At 43.7% G+C, this 15,359-nt stretch overlaps 1 protein-coding gene across 2 annotated transcripts; it reads left to right on the top strand.

The window, feature by feature from the left end:
• The first annotated feature begins 4,291 nt into the window (after positions 1 to 4,291).
• Positions 4,292 to 12,075, top strand: LOC107384265 (1-phosphatidylinositol 4,5-bisphosphate phosphodiesterase delta-1). 2 transcript variants are annotated; one of them, XM_054730951.2, is made up of 15 exons: positions 4,292 to 4,430; positions 5,744 to 5,902; positions 6,410 to 6,638; positions 7,594 to 7,723; positions 7,866 to 8,094; positions 8,903 to 9,104; positions 9,365 to 9,509; positions 9,703 to 9,855; positions 9,940 to 10,095; positions 10,170 to 10,323; positions 10,423 to 10,539; positions 10,655 to 10,833; positions 10,915 to 11,047; positions 11,349 to 11,498; positions 11,651 to 12,075. In XM_054730951.2, the coding sequence occupies exons 1-15, from the start codon at positions 4,397 to 4,399 to the stop codon at positions 11,740 to 11,742; spliced, it is 2,262 nt and encodes a 753-aa protein (XP_054586926.2). In that variant the 5' UTR covers positions 4,292 to 4,396; the 3' UTR covers positions 11,743 to 12,075. The 2 variants fall into 2 exon arrangements, with proteins under 2 accessions (XP_054586926.2, XP_015812904.3); XM_015957418.3 differs by lacking the exon at positions 4,292 to 4,430 and adding an exon at positions 5,303 to 5,529.
• The last annotated feature ends 3,284 nt before the right edge of the window (positions 12,076 to 15,359 follow it).

Here is a 15,359-nt window from a genome sequence, read left to right as displayed (position 1 = left end):
GTAAAGACCCCCGTGTCCCCCCACTTCTAAAGTGAAAATTAGGTCCATGGGTTGTACCCACAAGGGGTCACCCCTAACATTGATGGGTCACCCACGCATCCAGAACTGCAAAAAAAAAAATGCCGAAATTGCTGTTCCCCCCTCATCCGCTAGGGGCTGGCACCAGAAGTGAGCAAATCCTCATTGACTCCCGATTTCACAGCAGGAATGAACATGTTTTCAGCCTGTTTAAAAAAAACATTTTAGGTTTAATAGCTGTAGTTTAACACCATGACATCTCTGAGTGGGGTGAATTTTTTGTAAATCTTTCATTTAGGTGTAATTTAATGCTTGAAATTATGAATAATTAGATTTGAATGACAAGAAGCAGGAGTGTCAGAGCCACGCCAGAGCTAGCGTTAGTGGCTAGCTCAGGGGTAGGATTCCTCCTCCGCCTCACGTCATTAGATGTTCAGCATTTTGACCCTGAACTTAAGCTGTGCCCTCTGTGTGTTTGTGTTTGGATGTTTATCGTGGAATTGTTGGAATTGACTGCAGTAACAGAGAATTAAAAAAGTCTCGGCTTATTTTTAAGTAAATAAATTTGTATTTCTGTACTTTATTTCACTAAGTGAATGGGGGAAATGCTGTGCATTTGTGTGCATTTAACAAAACACTGCTTGGTCAAAAATTTGGTTGAAATATATCGTGTTGGCTAGCCAAATGGGCACCACGGGGTACCAAAACTCGAGCTGTGTAAGCTGACTGAGGCTAGCTAGCAAAAGCTTTGGGGCTTCATTGGTCCACTGCGGTCAAAGGTCCGCGAGGTCGCTGCAGCAGAATGGAGGTTTGCCGATTTTTGGTAACGTGGCTCTCCCTTTAACAGCGATTAGAGATCTGCAAATCTGTTGCTTCATCCTTCAGAGGCTGCTTTACGCAGGTGGCACGTTCCCGTCTCCCGAGGGGCCAAGATGTGCAGCCACCTGGCTTCCATACAATGCTGTAGTGCTGGTCGCCTGTGGAGTGCTCTGAGGGAGATTACAGAAACAATACATCAATTTGACTTGATGTCGTTTCACTTTGGAGCTGCTCAATCGTGTTTCTCTTGCTACAATTGACCGAGGACGTCCTTTAGCTTCTGGTTGGCATGTAGCTAATCTATCGCTGATGTCTGAGGTGGAATAAATGGCCAGTGTTGGGAGTAACACCGTTTAAATATAATGGCGTTACTAATGCGTTCTTTTTTAGGTAACGGAATAATCTAATTAATTACTTTTCCCACTGTTGCAACGCCGTTACCGTTACTGGGGACGGAAGGTTGTGCGTTACTGTGTGCTTGTTGAACGTTGAGCAACAGTGTGAGGCTTTCTGACCGCCACACTTCAGCTGCAGCCAGGGAGAGAGAGGTGTCGGTAACGCACTTACAAACACGATGATTGGCCGGGTGGGCGGAGACCCTCACGGTCTCAGTCACTGCTTGCTGCAGACACAACAGAGCAGTGATGGGAATAACACAGTTTAAAATAACCGCGTTAATAAAAAAAAAATTCTTTCAGTAACGAGCAAACTAATTAATTACCGTCTCCTTTTAACAAAACGATCGTTTCTGTTACTGATAAGAAAATGCGTGCGTTAAGCAGCGCGGTGTGTTGAAGCTGTCATCAGCTGACCAGGAGCTAAAGAGGCAGATGTTTTCACCCAAGCAATTGCTCTATGATCAGTGAGGGGGTGGCATGTATATTAACGGTAATATTATCTTTATCAATGCAGTCAGAAACAAGCCAGAAGTCAATACGTGATTGCCTGGATCCTGTCTTATTGCTCCAAGTAAAGAGTCTATCATCTGGACATTTTTTTCTTCAAATATCCACAACATTAAATTTTCCCATGAAATTTTTTAAGTGCCCTGGAGGCCACCAATTAACCGTATTGTCTAAGGCTGCAGAGGCAGCAGCAAATCTGCGGGTCTGCAGCCGTGCCCTTCTTAGCGTGGCAGCGGGACGTCCCGAAGGTCCGCTCATCTGTTCACCGCTCAGACGTCCTGATCTTCTACCTTCCTAGATCATCCAGCTGTAACGTGTTTCTGATCATGTCTTTAGTCCCGCTGTAACACTGATGCATCAGTCTCAGACGTCATGGTGCTCAGGTGTTATTAGAACTACCTGTGTGTGTTTACCACCCAGCTTCAGCTCTTCTGTGGTTGGGTCTGACCCAAGTTAGTAAATGTAAGTCCTCCATCAGGCTTGTGCCTCTTCTAGTGTCATTTTAAAGGATTTTATTTATTTATTTAACCGTTACTAGATTAGTAGCAACAGAAATGCTACAGACAATTATGTGAAGCTGGAAAAATTAAAATACTGTGCAAAATTACATTTATTTCTGCAATTTAACTAGAGTGAGAGACCATTTAAAGGCTCAGGAACCTTTACAGGTGTTTCTATTTGCAATTTTAAATTTTAGCTGATCGGGGTCTTGTTAAATATCACACAGTGACCTTTTAATAGTCTAGATAAGTGTAATGCTCTTGTTAGTAGTTCCTCCTGTTAAGTGCTTATTTATTTAAATTATTCAGGTTTATAAAAAACATTTGGACATTTTATTATGTTCCAGTCATTAGTCATTTATATTTCACTATTGTAGTCATTCTTGCATTCTTTAATGAAAAAAGTAACTAAGTAGTTATTTTTGTTGGGAATTAGTTACTTTTATGATCTTGTAACTCAGTTAGTAACTGAGTTACTTTTTTGACAAAGTAATCAGTAACTATAACTAATTACTTTTTTAAAGTAACGTTCCCAACACTGAAAATGACCTTTGACCTTAAACATGGCATTCAGGCTGAAAACGGTCAATGCCTAGTTAGACCCAAGTTGGTTTGGAAAACCCATCAAGTCCAGACTCGTAGTCCAGCCTCACAGGTAGGAAAACAGAAATTGTACAGACAGAAAGAAGCACAACACTCCAGCATATAAGGGACAGAAAAACAAGTAATAATAGTAATGAAGAAGGAAAACGAGACAATAAAAGATAAACAAGAGACAGACATAAGAGTCTTTGAATTTCATTTCTTTTTGCACATTTGGTAGCAGAGGGGCACGAGGAACAGTTCACTGAGTCATGGAGAAGAGCAGCTACAGATGGCATCAGTGGCATGTGAGGAAACAGCTGGGCTTGTTCTTGCTTGCTTCACAAGCAAAAGGCTCCAAGCAAATACACACAATTCTCCCACAGACCCCCCCCCCCCCACACACACACACACACACCCCTCCCAGCAAGTTCTATTTACTGAGCTTTGAGTTTTACTTAATTTTTTTAAATGTAATTTACAGTTGATTTTATTTAACTCATTATTTCGACTGGCTCTATGTTCATTATTCATAGAATTTTCTATAAATGTGAGAAATAATATAAAAATTTACCTGTGAATCGTGTGTGTAGTACATGAAAACAGCTACTAAAGTAAAACTTGATGCAGCTGGGGTTTCCTGCTTGTGTCTCTGAGCTCTGCGGATGGGGGTGGGGGGGGGGGGTCGGACCCTGTCTGGAAGCTCTCCCTCTGATGCAGCAGTAAAGCTCGGCTCATGCTGATGCTGACAGCGCGCTGAGGGTAAGCCAGGCCTGAAAGGGAAGTGCTGAGAGCCACAGGAGCCCCTACGCACCACTGATTGCGGGGCTATTATCCTGCCAGCACATAGCTGCACACGGATAGGGAAGTAACGACTTGATATGGCCTGTTCCACACCACCAATATCCTCCTAATCTACTAACAACTGTGGGAAGTGAAAATGAAAAGTACTCTGCAAAGAACTAGCATTCACCTTTAGTCTCTGGTATTGAGGGGCTTCTGTTCATGTGAAGGTGTTTTAGCCTGAGGCTTTGACTGGGGTAGAAATATTCATTTCATATTGCATTATGAGTAGCTTCCCCTCCCAGTTTTTCCCACACACGTCTGTTTTTGGTGGAGAGTTTGCTGTGGGAGAGTCGGAGGGCTTTGTGTTCACACAACAGGATCATAAAAGAATGTCGACTGTTTTCTCCACAGTGGTTGCATGAAAATGGGGGAACTATAATAATGAAGCACGCTGGCTACAAGGTCATCCCAGCCTGTGAAGTGCATGAAAGCACAACTTCATGTGAGGCGTAACCTACCCTGTTGTGACATCAGCAGAGCGGCTTGAATGGCAGGCTTGTCAAACCGGTGTTGAAGCCTGCAGCAGGTTACAAGCATTCACCCACCCGAGAGTGGCTGAGTCGGGTCGTGTTTATCTACAGCAGGTTTCCTTTACAGACCGCGCACATGGAAGCAGAGAGGGACCACACCTGAGACGGCGGTCCACCTGAGATGAAGAGAAAAGCAGGAACAAAACAAGAAGATCTGGGAAAATAAGAAAAAAGGAGAAAGATTCATGAGAAAAAAATGGAAAATAATGGGATAGAAAAGAAAACACAAGGTAAGGCACAAATTTGGAAGAAAAACCTAACAAAAAAAATAAAGAAGCAGTGTTTTACATAATTGGGGTGAATCTACTTAAATATCCAACAGAAGTTGAAATTCAGTATTTCCTGTTGTTTCCTCATGAGAAAGCTCAAGCATTCTGTTGATAATTTTGCTGATAAATCAAACACAAAATATTTCTAAGCAGTCTAAATTTATGTTAGGATTAGTCTAGACTCTGCCAAAAGGTGTGGCCCGGTGCAATCATTTTATTACACTTAAACCACGCCGAGTTACGGTTGAAACCAAACCCCAGGTCTGCAGGGAGAAACCGGGACATCACCACACACGTTAGCATCTGATGTGTTTGTCTTTCTTGTTTTGAGAGCAATATTCTAAGTTTTTTAGACTTTTGGGGTTGGGAAATCCCAGCATTCGGAAGTACGCCTAGGTCACCGCTAGGTGGCGACAGAAAACCAAGACATTTAGATGATTAAACATAAAAGCTAGAATTTCTTCATTACAAAGCAATCTTTTTTTCAAATCACGATAGATTTTTAATATTCAAAAAGTAAATCTTTAGACCTCAACGCAGCACCTACAGCTAACCTTGGCTTCCTTGCATTCTAGTTAAATTTCTGAAGTTACCATGGAGTGTCATTTAAAAATATATATTATTATTATGATTACTATAAGTTCCCCATGAAACATATAATAATAAACTAGAGTGGGAACGACTAAACTGTCTGCCTCCAGCTTGTCAGCTGACTGTCTCGGGGAATAAGTAACAGCACACACACACACACACACACACACACACACACACACACACACACACACACACACACACACACACACACACACACACACACACACACACACACACACACACAGAGCGCGCGCGCATACACACACACGCACACACAGCGCGCGCGCGCACACACACACACACTGGTAGCTCGTAGCGCCTCGTTAACACACCGATAGCGTGTCCGCTCGTGAAGCCAGCAGCACCATGTCTTGCGTGCAGAAGCAGCCCAAACGCAGCCGATCGGAGGAGTTTCTGCACCATGCCACCGCCCAGAAGACCATTCAAATAAGCGCCAAACTTCTCGGTATGTTTGTTTCTGTTCTTGAATGCGATCCGGGGTCACGCGCATGCCCAGTGGCCATTAATGGTTTAGACATAAACTTCTCTCTAAGCTCCGTACCAAACATTCCGCTTCAACACATTTTAGTTTGACACCAGTGCGGGGAATGAGGGTTCATTAAACCGGTTTGAGCAAAAATATGATTCAGTTGAGTTTTCCCTTTTGGTTCTTTTCTCAGGTATGGAGGGCGATCCGGACCTTCAGTTCCTTCTGAAAGGTGGAGACCTGCTCAAAGTCCTGTCCCCATCCTGGAAGAAGACTCGTTTTCTGAGACTCCAGGATGACTGCAAAACCATGTGGCGTGAATCCAAGAAAACCTTCAAGTCATGCCAGACATGTGCGTTGCTGCCATGCACACAAGTCTTTACAAGTCCCACACACCTCATTTACCCTTAACTTTCCAGTATGTGCAATGAAGCTTAATTCACTTCAGATGTATTTAACCTCATGGTTCAGAGAGGAGGATGGGTCATTTGGTTTGGATGTCCTTGGTGTTATCACACAATTGGGTTAGTCATGATTAGAGTGTGACACTTCAGACGAGTCTTGTTGTCATTTCTTCCTGAAGTCTAAACAACTGTCATGTGGTTGCAGGCTGATAAGCCAGCATGGTGACGTCTGGATTGACTTTGCCTTGTGTACAAAGTTGCAGGAGAAACAACTTTGCTCTTAAGAAAGACTGCAGACTTCAAAAAGAGTCAAATGAAAATCCTTCAGCAGTGTGTTCACCAACAAGGCTGTAAAATACCAAAACACTGTCCTCGTTCACTGAACAATAAACCATGACCGATGTAGCGCAAGCAGCACAAATGTAAACATGTGGGGGCTTTTTTTTTCGGCTTAGTTCCAGTCGCTGACATCCAAGAGGTGCGAATGGGTCGCCAGTCAGAGGGTTTAAAGAAGAACGCCGAGGAGCAGGCGGAGTGCCGCTGCTTCTCAATCGTCTTTAAGGGTCGCCGTAAAAACCTGGACCTCATCGCCAGCTCAGAGGAGGAGTCCAAGCAGTGGATCAAAAGCCTGCAGAAACTGGTTTCCAACGTAAACAACCTGAACCGCATGCAGACCACAGAGCAGTATCCTTACATGGGTGTGACTTTGTTTACATAAAAAACGTCAAAAACAGATCACAACACCAGTGTTACGGCTGGAGCCTTTTTGTGTTGTTTTCAGTGATGCTGCATCTGAGGAGCATGCCTGCAGACTGTGGCCTGTTTGCTCACTCTTGCTCCTCCCTGCACCAGCTGAGCCGGGTTTTCATCAGCCGCTGATAGCTTAAAGGACCTGCTGGCGCTCCTCACCAATTCAATTCAATTCAAGTTTATTTAAAAAGCGCCAAATCACGACAAGAGTAATCTCAAGGCACTTCACATGATAAACATTCCAATTCAGGTCAGTTCATTAAGCCAATCAGAAATAATGTGTCCTATATAAGGAACCCAGCAAATTGCATCAAGTCACTGACTAGTGTCAATGACTTTACAGCAGTCCTCATACTAAGCAAGCATGTAGCGACAGTGGGGAGGAAAACTCCCTTTTAACAGGAAGAAACCTCCAGAGAATCCTGGCTCAGTAAAAGCAGCCATCCTCCACGACTCACTGGGGATCGAGAAGACAGAGCAGACACACACACACACACACACACACACACACACACGCATGCACGCACAAACACACACACGCATCCAATGGGGACAATAGTGCAGAGCTGCCTTTCCTCTGGTCTGTTGTCTCCCACTTAGGGCTTTGATATCGATTAGCGAAAAGAAATAAGCATTAGGAATAATCTGTTACCTTTTTGAGATTTTTTATGTTACATTTTAGTGTTTGAGCCTGTTTTGGTTAAATGGATTGTTCCATGGTTTATTTTCTAGAGTAAGACAAAAAAAAACAAAGGAGAAAAGTAAACAAAACCTTTGTTAATTTTCCTTTGTGTCATGCGTCCTCCATGTTACCCCAGGCCCCCTAGACAGCTGGGTTGTCACAACCAGTCAGAAACATGTTATTTGCCTTCCATTAAAAACATCCCAGTTGGATCTTCAGCTGTCTGAGGAAAGCAGACAAGAACAAAGACGATAAGCTGAGTCCGTCGGAGGTCAAGAGCTTCCTGCGTCTCATCAACATTGAAATGGATGATGACTATGCAGACATGCTGTTCAAGGTGGTGCAGATGAGTAGAAACCCTGAAAACAGCTCAGATGGGTTTTAATGAATTTCAATACAAATTTATCTCAATACTGAATACTACCACTTCTGTGCTGCTTTGTTTTAAGTAACCTTTTTGTTCCATTTCCACAACTCAGAAGTGTGACAAGTCAAACTCTGGGTACCTTGATGGAGAGGAGATCGCTCATCTCTATGACCTCCTGACCAATCGGGAGGAAATCGATGTGATCTACGGGGAGTACGCCAAGACCACGGGCTTCATGAGCGCTGACAACCTGGTGGGCTTCCTGATGAAGGAGCAGAGAGAGAAAGCCACGTTGGCTGATGCTCAAAAAATCATTGAGAAATATGAGCCAGATGAGCAGGGTTTGTATCTCATCTGAAATAACAGTTTTACATCACATACGCTCATTTATGATTTACAGTTTTATTTATAATAAGATTCTTTATCAGGTGTAGTTTTGTATTTAAAGTCCATCCGTCCGTTTTCGGCTGCTTGCGGGGATGGGGATGGTAGCCTAAGCAGGGAGGCCCTGACTTCCCTTTCCCCAGCCAGTTGGACCAGCTCCTAAGGCGTTCCCTGGCCAGCCATGAGACATTAGTTAAAAGTTAAATATGTTTGATGAAGCTCTTTGCAAAAAATCCCTCTCACATAAAGCGATTTTAACGTTTTTTTTCTTCAGTACCTTCCAGAATGAGTCGTTTCAGGGCTCTGTCACTTTAAGAAAACAAGCTGGAGCTTGCCACGCCTATCCATCCTCTGCTCAGGCTGCTATAGGCTGAGAAGCTCCTTATTTGTGAGGATATGTCTTCATCAGCAGTTCTCTCTTTCACATGAGAGGTGGCTCTATTCTACTTTCCCCCCATGTGTGACATCACAAATAGGAAGTTTATTGAAACGGCTCATTTTAGGCAGATACACCCTAAAACCAAACACTTACAGAAAATGGATGGGCAGGTTTTTTTTCATGAGTGTTTGTAGCAGCAGTAGAGACCCACATGGCATCGCAACAGGATGCAAAATTTCTGTTTTAGGGGCCCAATAAGAGGGCTTTTAGCCACAAAAAACAGCTCATTCTGCTGCTCTGGGAATTAGGTCAATGGGAAACCATGCAATGGACACATGAATTAAATTAAAACTCTTCATCTACGACTCGTGTTTGTGTTCTTGCAGCCAAGGAGAAGAAGCTGCTGTCCAAAGATGGCTTCCTCATGTACCTGCACAATGTGGAGGCCATGATTCTGAATCCAGAGCACTCTGAGGTGTACCAGGACATGCAGCAGCCCCTAAACCACTACTTTATCTCATCCTCGCACAACACCTACCTCACGGAGGATCAGCTCAAAGGCCCCAGCAGTACTGAGGGTTATGTCAGGTACGCACCTGACAGCATCGAGTCAAGCAAGTTCAGCTGGTGATCATGTTGCATTAGACACAGAAAGCTTCTAAACAAATAATCTGACAGAGAAGACAACACAGCCACGATCAGTTGAAAATCATAGTTAAGAACAACCAATGGCCACCTTATGTATGAAGCACTTAGATGGAGGCAGCAGCATCCTTTCTGAGCCAACGTTTCAATGACAGCTCCCGTCGATCCCACTGTGTGACTGATGCTGGGTTTGGATTTCTCAGAGCTCTGCTGAAGGGCTGCCGCTGTGTGGAGCTGGACTGCTGGGATGGATCAGACAACGAGCCAGTCATCTACCACGGTTACACCTTAACCTCAAAGATTCTCTTCAAGGATGCGATCAAAGCCATCAAGGAGAATGCCTTTAAGGTGTGGCTGTAACTCGTTATGTTTTACACATGCTAAGCTAAGGTTTGATGCATTAGTGGCTGAGAGTCGTTCCACACACATGCTCAGAGGGCTAGTGGATCATGTAGGATCTTGAGTGATTAGCACGACAGCGTTAGCTTTGTGCAAAATGTCATATTTGGGGAATGCTTGAATTTGTTTGGTGTTCTCGCAGACGTCTGATTATCCGGTCATCCTCTCCTTGGAGAACCACTGCAGTTTGGAGCAGCAGGTGGTCATGGCCCAACACATGAGCTCAATCCTCGGCAGCGCGCTCGTCACCTCTCCCCTAGGCGACAACATGCCGACAAACTTCCCATCTCCAGAGGTTCCTTCAGCCTGTTCCATCAGGATGCTCGAAGAGTTTAAGACAAGTTGTGTAAATGTGTGTCTGTGATACGATTTCCTCCAGGAACTGAAAGGGAAGTTCCTGATCAAAGGAAAGAGATTACAGAAACTGGAGGCCACTTTTGCAAACAAAGCGGCAGACGCTGATAGCGTCGACGTGACCGAGGAGGAAGAGTCAAATGATGAGAGCGCTGAGGAAGAGCAAAAGGAGAAGAGGAAGGTTGGTGGGATGTTGACCGAGTGCTCGTGAGTCAGTGCCAACCCTAACTCGTCCCTTTTTCTGGTGTGTTGAAGAAAAAGCTGAAACTAGCCAAAGAGCTGTCTGACATGGTGATCTACTGTAAGAGCGTCCACTTTCACAGCTTCAAGGATGCCAGGAAAACCCTGAGCTTCTATGAGATGTCCTCCTTTAAGGAGGGAAGAGCTGTGAAGCTGGCAGATGAGTCGGGTAAATGCGTAACTTCTGACGGTACTCATGTTGTGGACTCTCAGGTAAACCATCATGAATAGTTTCTGACTTCCTGTTGTATTTTTTTTCTTTCTGCAGCAAACGACTACATCCGTCATAATGTGGAGAAACTGAGCCGCGTTTATCCTGCGGGCTCCAGGACCAACTCTTCCAACTACGACCCAGTCCCTCTGTGGAACGCCGGCTGTCAGATCGGTAAAGACTGGAATTCCCATCTGACAGCTAATCAGATCAGCAGATAACTGATGAAGGATGACCTCGTATCGAATCCATCACATCTCCTGGTCTGTCGGTTTGGTTTTTGTTCCAGTTGCCTTAAACTTCCAGACAGGCTGCAAGGAAATGGACGTGAACCAGGGTCGATTCGTCGTCAACGGCAACTGTGGATACGTCCTCAAGCCGTCCTACATGAGGGACAGGAGCACCGAGTTTGACCCCATCACCCTGACCCGAGGAGAGTGGCTGAAGCACAAGATACTGCACATCATGGTGAGGTCATCAGTATTAACACAAACGTTCTGCAGTAGAAACCGATCTGCAGTCTCCATCTCCGTCTCCGTCTGCCACCAGATCATATCGGCACAGCAGTTGCCCAAAGTGAACAAGAAGAAGTCCTCCATAGTGGACCCGCTGGTTAGAGTGCAGATCTTTGGAGTGCCGGCTGACGTCGCAGAGAAAGAGACAAGTCCTGTTGATAACAATGGTACATTCTGGTCCTCAGCTGTCACATTTTGAATCTTTCCTGAAGGCTTTCATAGCATTTTTTGCATATTTTGAGTTGCTTTGAATGGTTAAAATGCCACAGATGACTGACTGATGAGTCACTCATGTAAACGTTCCCTCCTTGTCATTGATTGACACGTAAACCACGAGCTGCACACATTTCCATGCCCTCCGGGAGTCAGAAAGCACACAAAGAAACGTGCCCAGGAGTAAAAGTGGGTTAAAAGATGACTAAACAACTCCTGCTGATGATTTAGTATACGTTCTTGTGTGCTTTTAAGGTTTTAACCCCGCCTGGAACGAGAACTTCCAGTTTGATGTATATGTGCCAGACCTAGCGCTAGTTCGCTTCGTCATCGAGGACTACGACTCCACGTCTGATAACGAGTTTGTCGGGCAGTACACGCTTCCTTTCAACAGTCTAAAAATGGGTGAGTTTATTTAAGCCCTTTTCCTCTCTGGGAGCCGTGAAACCACTGATGCTTGTGTGTCGGCTCATGAAGGAACAGAAAAAGGAACCAGCCGCTCTCAGAGGAAGGTTTGGGTTTTTCTGATCCCTGACTGCTTTATCCCCCCCACACAGGATACAGACACGTACCTCTGCTCAACAAGAACGGAGACCTCCTACCCTCAGCCGGCCTCTTCATTCATGCCATGGTCCTCGATGAAGAATGAGACGTCACTTATACATTCACAAAGCCGCATTTTAAATTTTATTTTAGACTAAGATTAATTTATTAGTTTAATCCCAGCAGTTTAGTCTGCAGCAGTAATGAGGCCACAAAAGTCACGGACCACTCTGCAGAAACTGTTTTTACAAACCTTTTAAGAGCTTTAGCTCGTGGCCGTCGTCTTTGGTCGTCATATTTAGTCGAACCTTTTTATCCAAATGATCACTTAATGAGTTTTAGAGTCGATATGTTTTCACAAGTAGCTTTAGTCATCAGGTGCGAGCTAGTTCTTGACCTTTTGCTCTCCTTTTTGTAAATCAATACACTCAAAGTGTCACCGGTCTCTGTGCTTTTGTTTAAATAATCACAAATGAAGTGGTGACTGTTCAGAGGAACGTGCCGTTTTATACCAGCCCTGAGTGCAGTGATGGCATGTGACAAAGTACTTTGCATTTTAAATACTTAAATAGTTTTTCTGTATCTGTACTTGACTTACAGTATTTTCTTGGGGTCTACTTTTTTTTTTTTACATTTCCTAAAAACACACCAATCATCTCTAAATGTTAGTTGAACATTTTACTTCTATCTACACTGAGACGGGCAGACAGTGTTGGCAGTTTTCATGCACGACGTGTCCACAGCAGCGTGACCTTGTAGAGTCGCCTGTGCGAACCCAACAAGTAGAATTTATTGTAAACACACTAAATCCAGGCTGAAATGTGTTTTACTGGTAGCAGGGTATATATCTGCAGGTTTAAGGGAGCCAAATTTAAGACTTTTTAAGACCTTTTTTAAGGCCACTTGGACCAAATGTAAGCTATTTTTTTAAATTAAATTTAAGCTATAATTTCCAGCTATTGCCTGGAACCGGCGCTAACCACGTCGTGAACGTGGGATTAGCCATCCAGTTACCATTAATGTTGCACTTCCCCATGGCACAAACTCCCGCTAGCACGCTCATCTAAAAATAGCCCCCTTTCACAACCAACCGAACGTGTACGGTTCCGCTTACGCCAATATCATATACAAAAAATGCTGAACACTAACTAGAAATTCACGAAAATTTTATCGAAATAAAAGAATCTTGTTTATTGGGTCTTTGGTCATTTAAGAGCTTTGGAAACTGTTTAAGGATTATTTGTCATTTTTAAGGATTTTTAAGGCCTTAAATTTGGAAAAGCAAATTTGACTTTTTAAGGACCTGCAGATACCCTGTTAGGCCAACAGCTGTCGGCTCACTTCCTTATTTATGCAACTTTCTGACACACAGAGGAATCTGTGCTTTTCTACAGACTTGAGACAATGGAAGATGATGCTGTAGTGACAGCTGGTTTTAAAAGACCTTACTCCAGTAAACCCTCGTGAGTCCAGGAGGAGCCAGTAGAACGTATGGCTCTAAACCATGGACGTAATTTTCACTTTAAAGGTGGGGGACACAAGGGGGGGGGGGGGGGGGGGATCTTTACAGTATGCTCTAATGGGAAACAGGCTTCAACACAAACGGTTGTTTTCTGCTTGGTCCTAGAGCTCAACCAGTGTCAATTTAATATAGCGTAATATTGTTTTTGGGATGGTAAAAAGTGCAGGGGTCAAAACTTGACTTTGGAAAAAGTGGGGGGGACATGTCCCCCCTGTCCCCCCCCAAAATTATGTCCATGCTCTAAACCAAATTTCTTTTGTAGGAGAGATGGTCAAATCTACTTTCGGTTGTAAATGCTTCAGATCGTTCTGTGAAATGAGTTCCTGATGTTATTCTGGGGAATAAAGATAACTGCACTTGAGTGGAAACACCCTCGGTACATAAGAGTCATTAAAATAAGGTCCAGGCAGTCCTACAGCTGGGCGCTAACATGTAGCACGGAGGAATGGAATTCAGCAAGATGCCCTTTTTAAACCCAGGATTTTACTCATTTATGTTAGAGAAAAAAATAACCTCTAAAACTACTTTTGTTGTGATATCTGGAAAATAACTTCATAACTTCATATAACAGTTTACAGCCTCCCTATCAGCAAGAGAGGCCACATGTGACCTTTGGTAACGCACCGCATTAAACGTCAGTGAAAAAGAAGACACGACTAAATTAATTTAATGAAGCCTTTATTAAGGAAACAAACAAACGAAGCTCAGAATGACTAACAGCCAAAACTCAGTCAACAAAAAAACCCAAAGGTGACTTTAAAGAAAACCCAACCCAGACGCGCACAGTGACGCCAACTCAAGTGTTTCAGAACTTTGGTGTTAATACAAAACGATCCACGTGTGATTGAGTGACTTCATGAAACAAACGTACACAAAGGATGAAACTTAACAGCAAATATTAACCAAAAAAAAAGCCTAAAGAAACGGACTCAATAAATCTGAAAGAAAAATAATATATAAAGGATAATGTGATGATGCTCTAACCAAATACTGATATGATGCGAGTAGAAAAATATTACAATGAGAAACTGTTTCACATTTTCAGATAAAGGTCATCAGGGACAGGTTTGGAGGAGTCAAAGGAACAAAATATTCTCGGAAGCCGTAGAGAACATGAAACCAGAGTAGCATCGCAACCGCTAAACCAAAGCAAAACGGCGTTTGGGGCCAAATGAAATCCTTACAGAGACAACAGCATTTCAGGAAACCTTGGAATAATTAGAGGAAACACTTTGTGCTTCCACAGGCAGTAAGGTATCCACTCCATCTCAACATTCCCTTTCCCAAATAGTGATTCATTTACAAGTGGACCCAAACAGTCAGGCCCGGGTGGGGCCCGTAGCTCTGTAGACACTTTTTTCCACCCCACTCAACAAAAGCTGGTAAATATGGCTAACTTGTTTGGCTGCTGTCGCTGGAGTCGACCGAGCGTAAAATCGTTTCCAGTACCTTTCATTTTCATTTTTATAAAACAAATTAAACACTGATACTGGAACCGATCTACTCTGAAACCTCAGCAGATTTTTCAAGAGCCTTTCGGATGCACAAACCACACAGCTGGGTTGGAAAGTGGGGAAAAGGGTTATTGCCATGGTAACAGATGTTGCAGCATTGGCGTATGCTGGGCTCCTCTCAAACATAGGCACTGAGGTGACGTCTGGGAAGATGAACATCACATACGGTCTTCACTGAGGGACCAGGCGTACATCAGATGAACGGTGCAGCTTTAACACCGCTCTGCTCCCTAGAGACTCCGATAATACCCCCCACAAAAAAACACGAGCGCGTGAAACACCTACAGAAGGACACCTTTGTTTGTAAATGTGCACCATTTTCAACGACGACGCTCCCTCAAAGGGTGAGCTGCACCACGCGCGTGCCATAAAAGTAACCCGACATGACGGCAAAAAAGAACGGACTAAAACCATACATGATTTAAACAAAAATTAAAACATTATAATTATGAATGACTTAACAGTTTTAGCACAAAACCCGGTAAAGATATGAAGCCTGTTAAAAAATACCTTCCTTATTTGGCAATCACTAAAATGCAGTGAGGGTAAAGTGGCACGGACTCATCTGAGCGTCCAGACCAAATAAGGGCCGGCTTTACTCGTTTGTCTAAAACAAAACTATGTCTACATATAACGAAACCAAGAGACGTCACACCTAAATAATGGCACAAGCACACAGAATAGAAA

The sequence above is a fragment of the Nothobranchius furzeri genome, chromosome 11, assembly GCF_043380555.1.
Source record: "Nothobranchius furzeri strain GRZ-AD chromosome 11, NfurGRZ-RIMD1, whole genome shotgun sequence".
NCBI lineage: Eukaryota > Metazoa > Chordata > Actinopteri > Cyprinodontiformes > Nothobranchiidae > Nothobranchius > Nothobranchius furzeri.
This window is presented reverse-complemented; position numbering and strand designations above follow the sequence as displayed.

What these genes read in the sequence shown, in the direction of transcription:
- LOC107384265 (XM_015957418.3), top strand. Translation starts at nt 5,430, where the DNA reads ATGTCTTGCGTGCAGAAGCAGCCCAAACGCAGCCGATCGGAGGAGTTT. An exon ending in TCAAGGAGAATGCCTTTAAG is followed by an intron (nt 9,510 to 9,702) that starts GTGTGGCTGTAA and finishes GTGTTCTCGCAG; the next exon opens with ACGTCTGATTATCCGGTCAT. An exon ending in GAAGCTGGCAGATGAGTCGG is followed by an intron (nt 10,324 to 10,422) that starts GTAAATGCGTAA and finishes TTCTTTCTGCAG; the next exon opens with CAAACGACTACATCCGTCAT.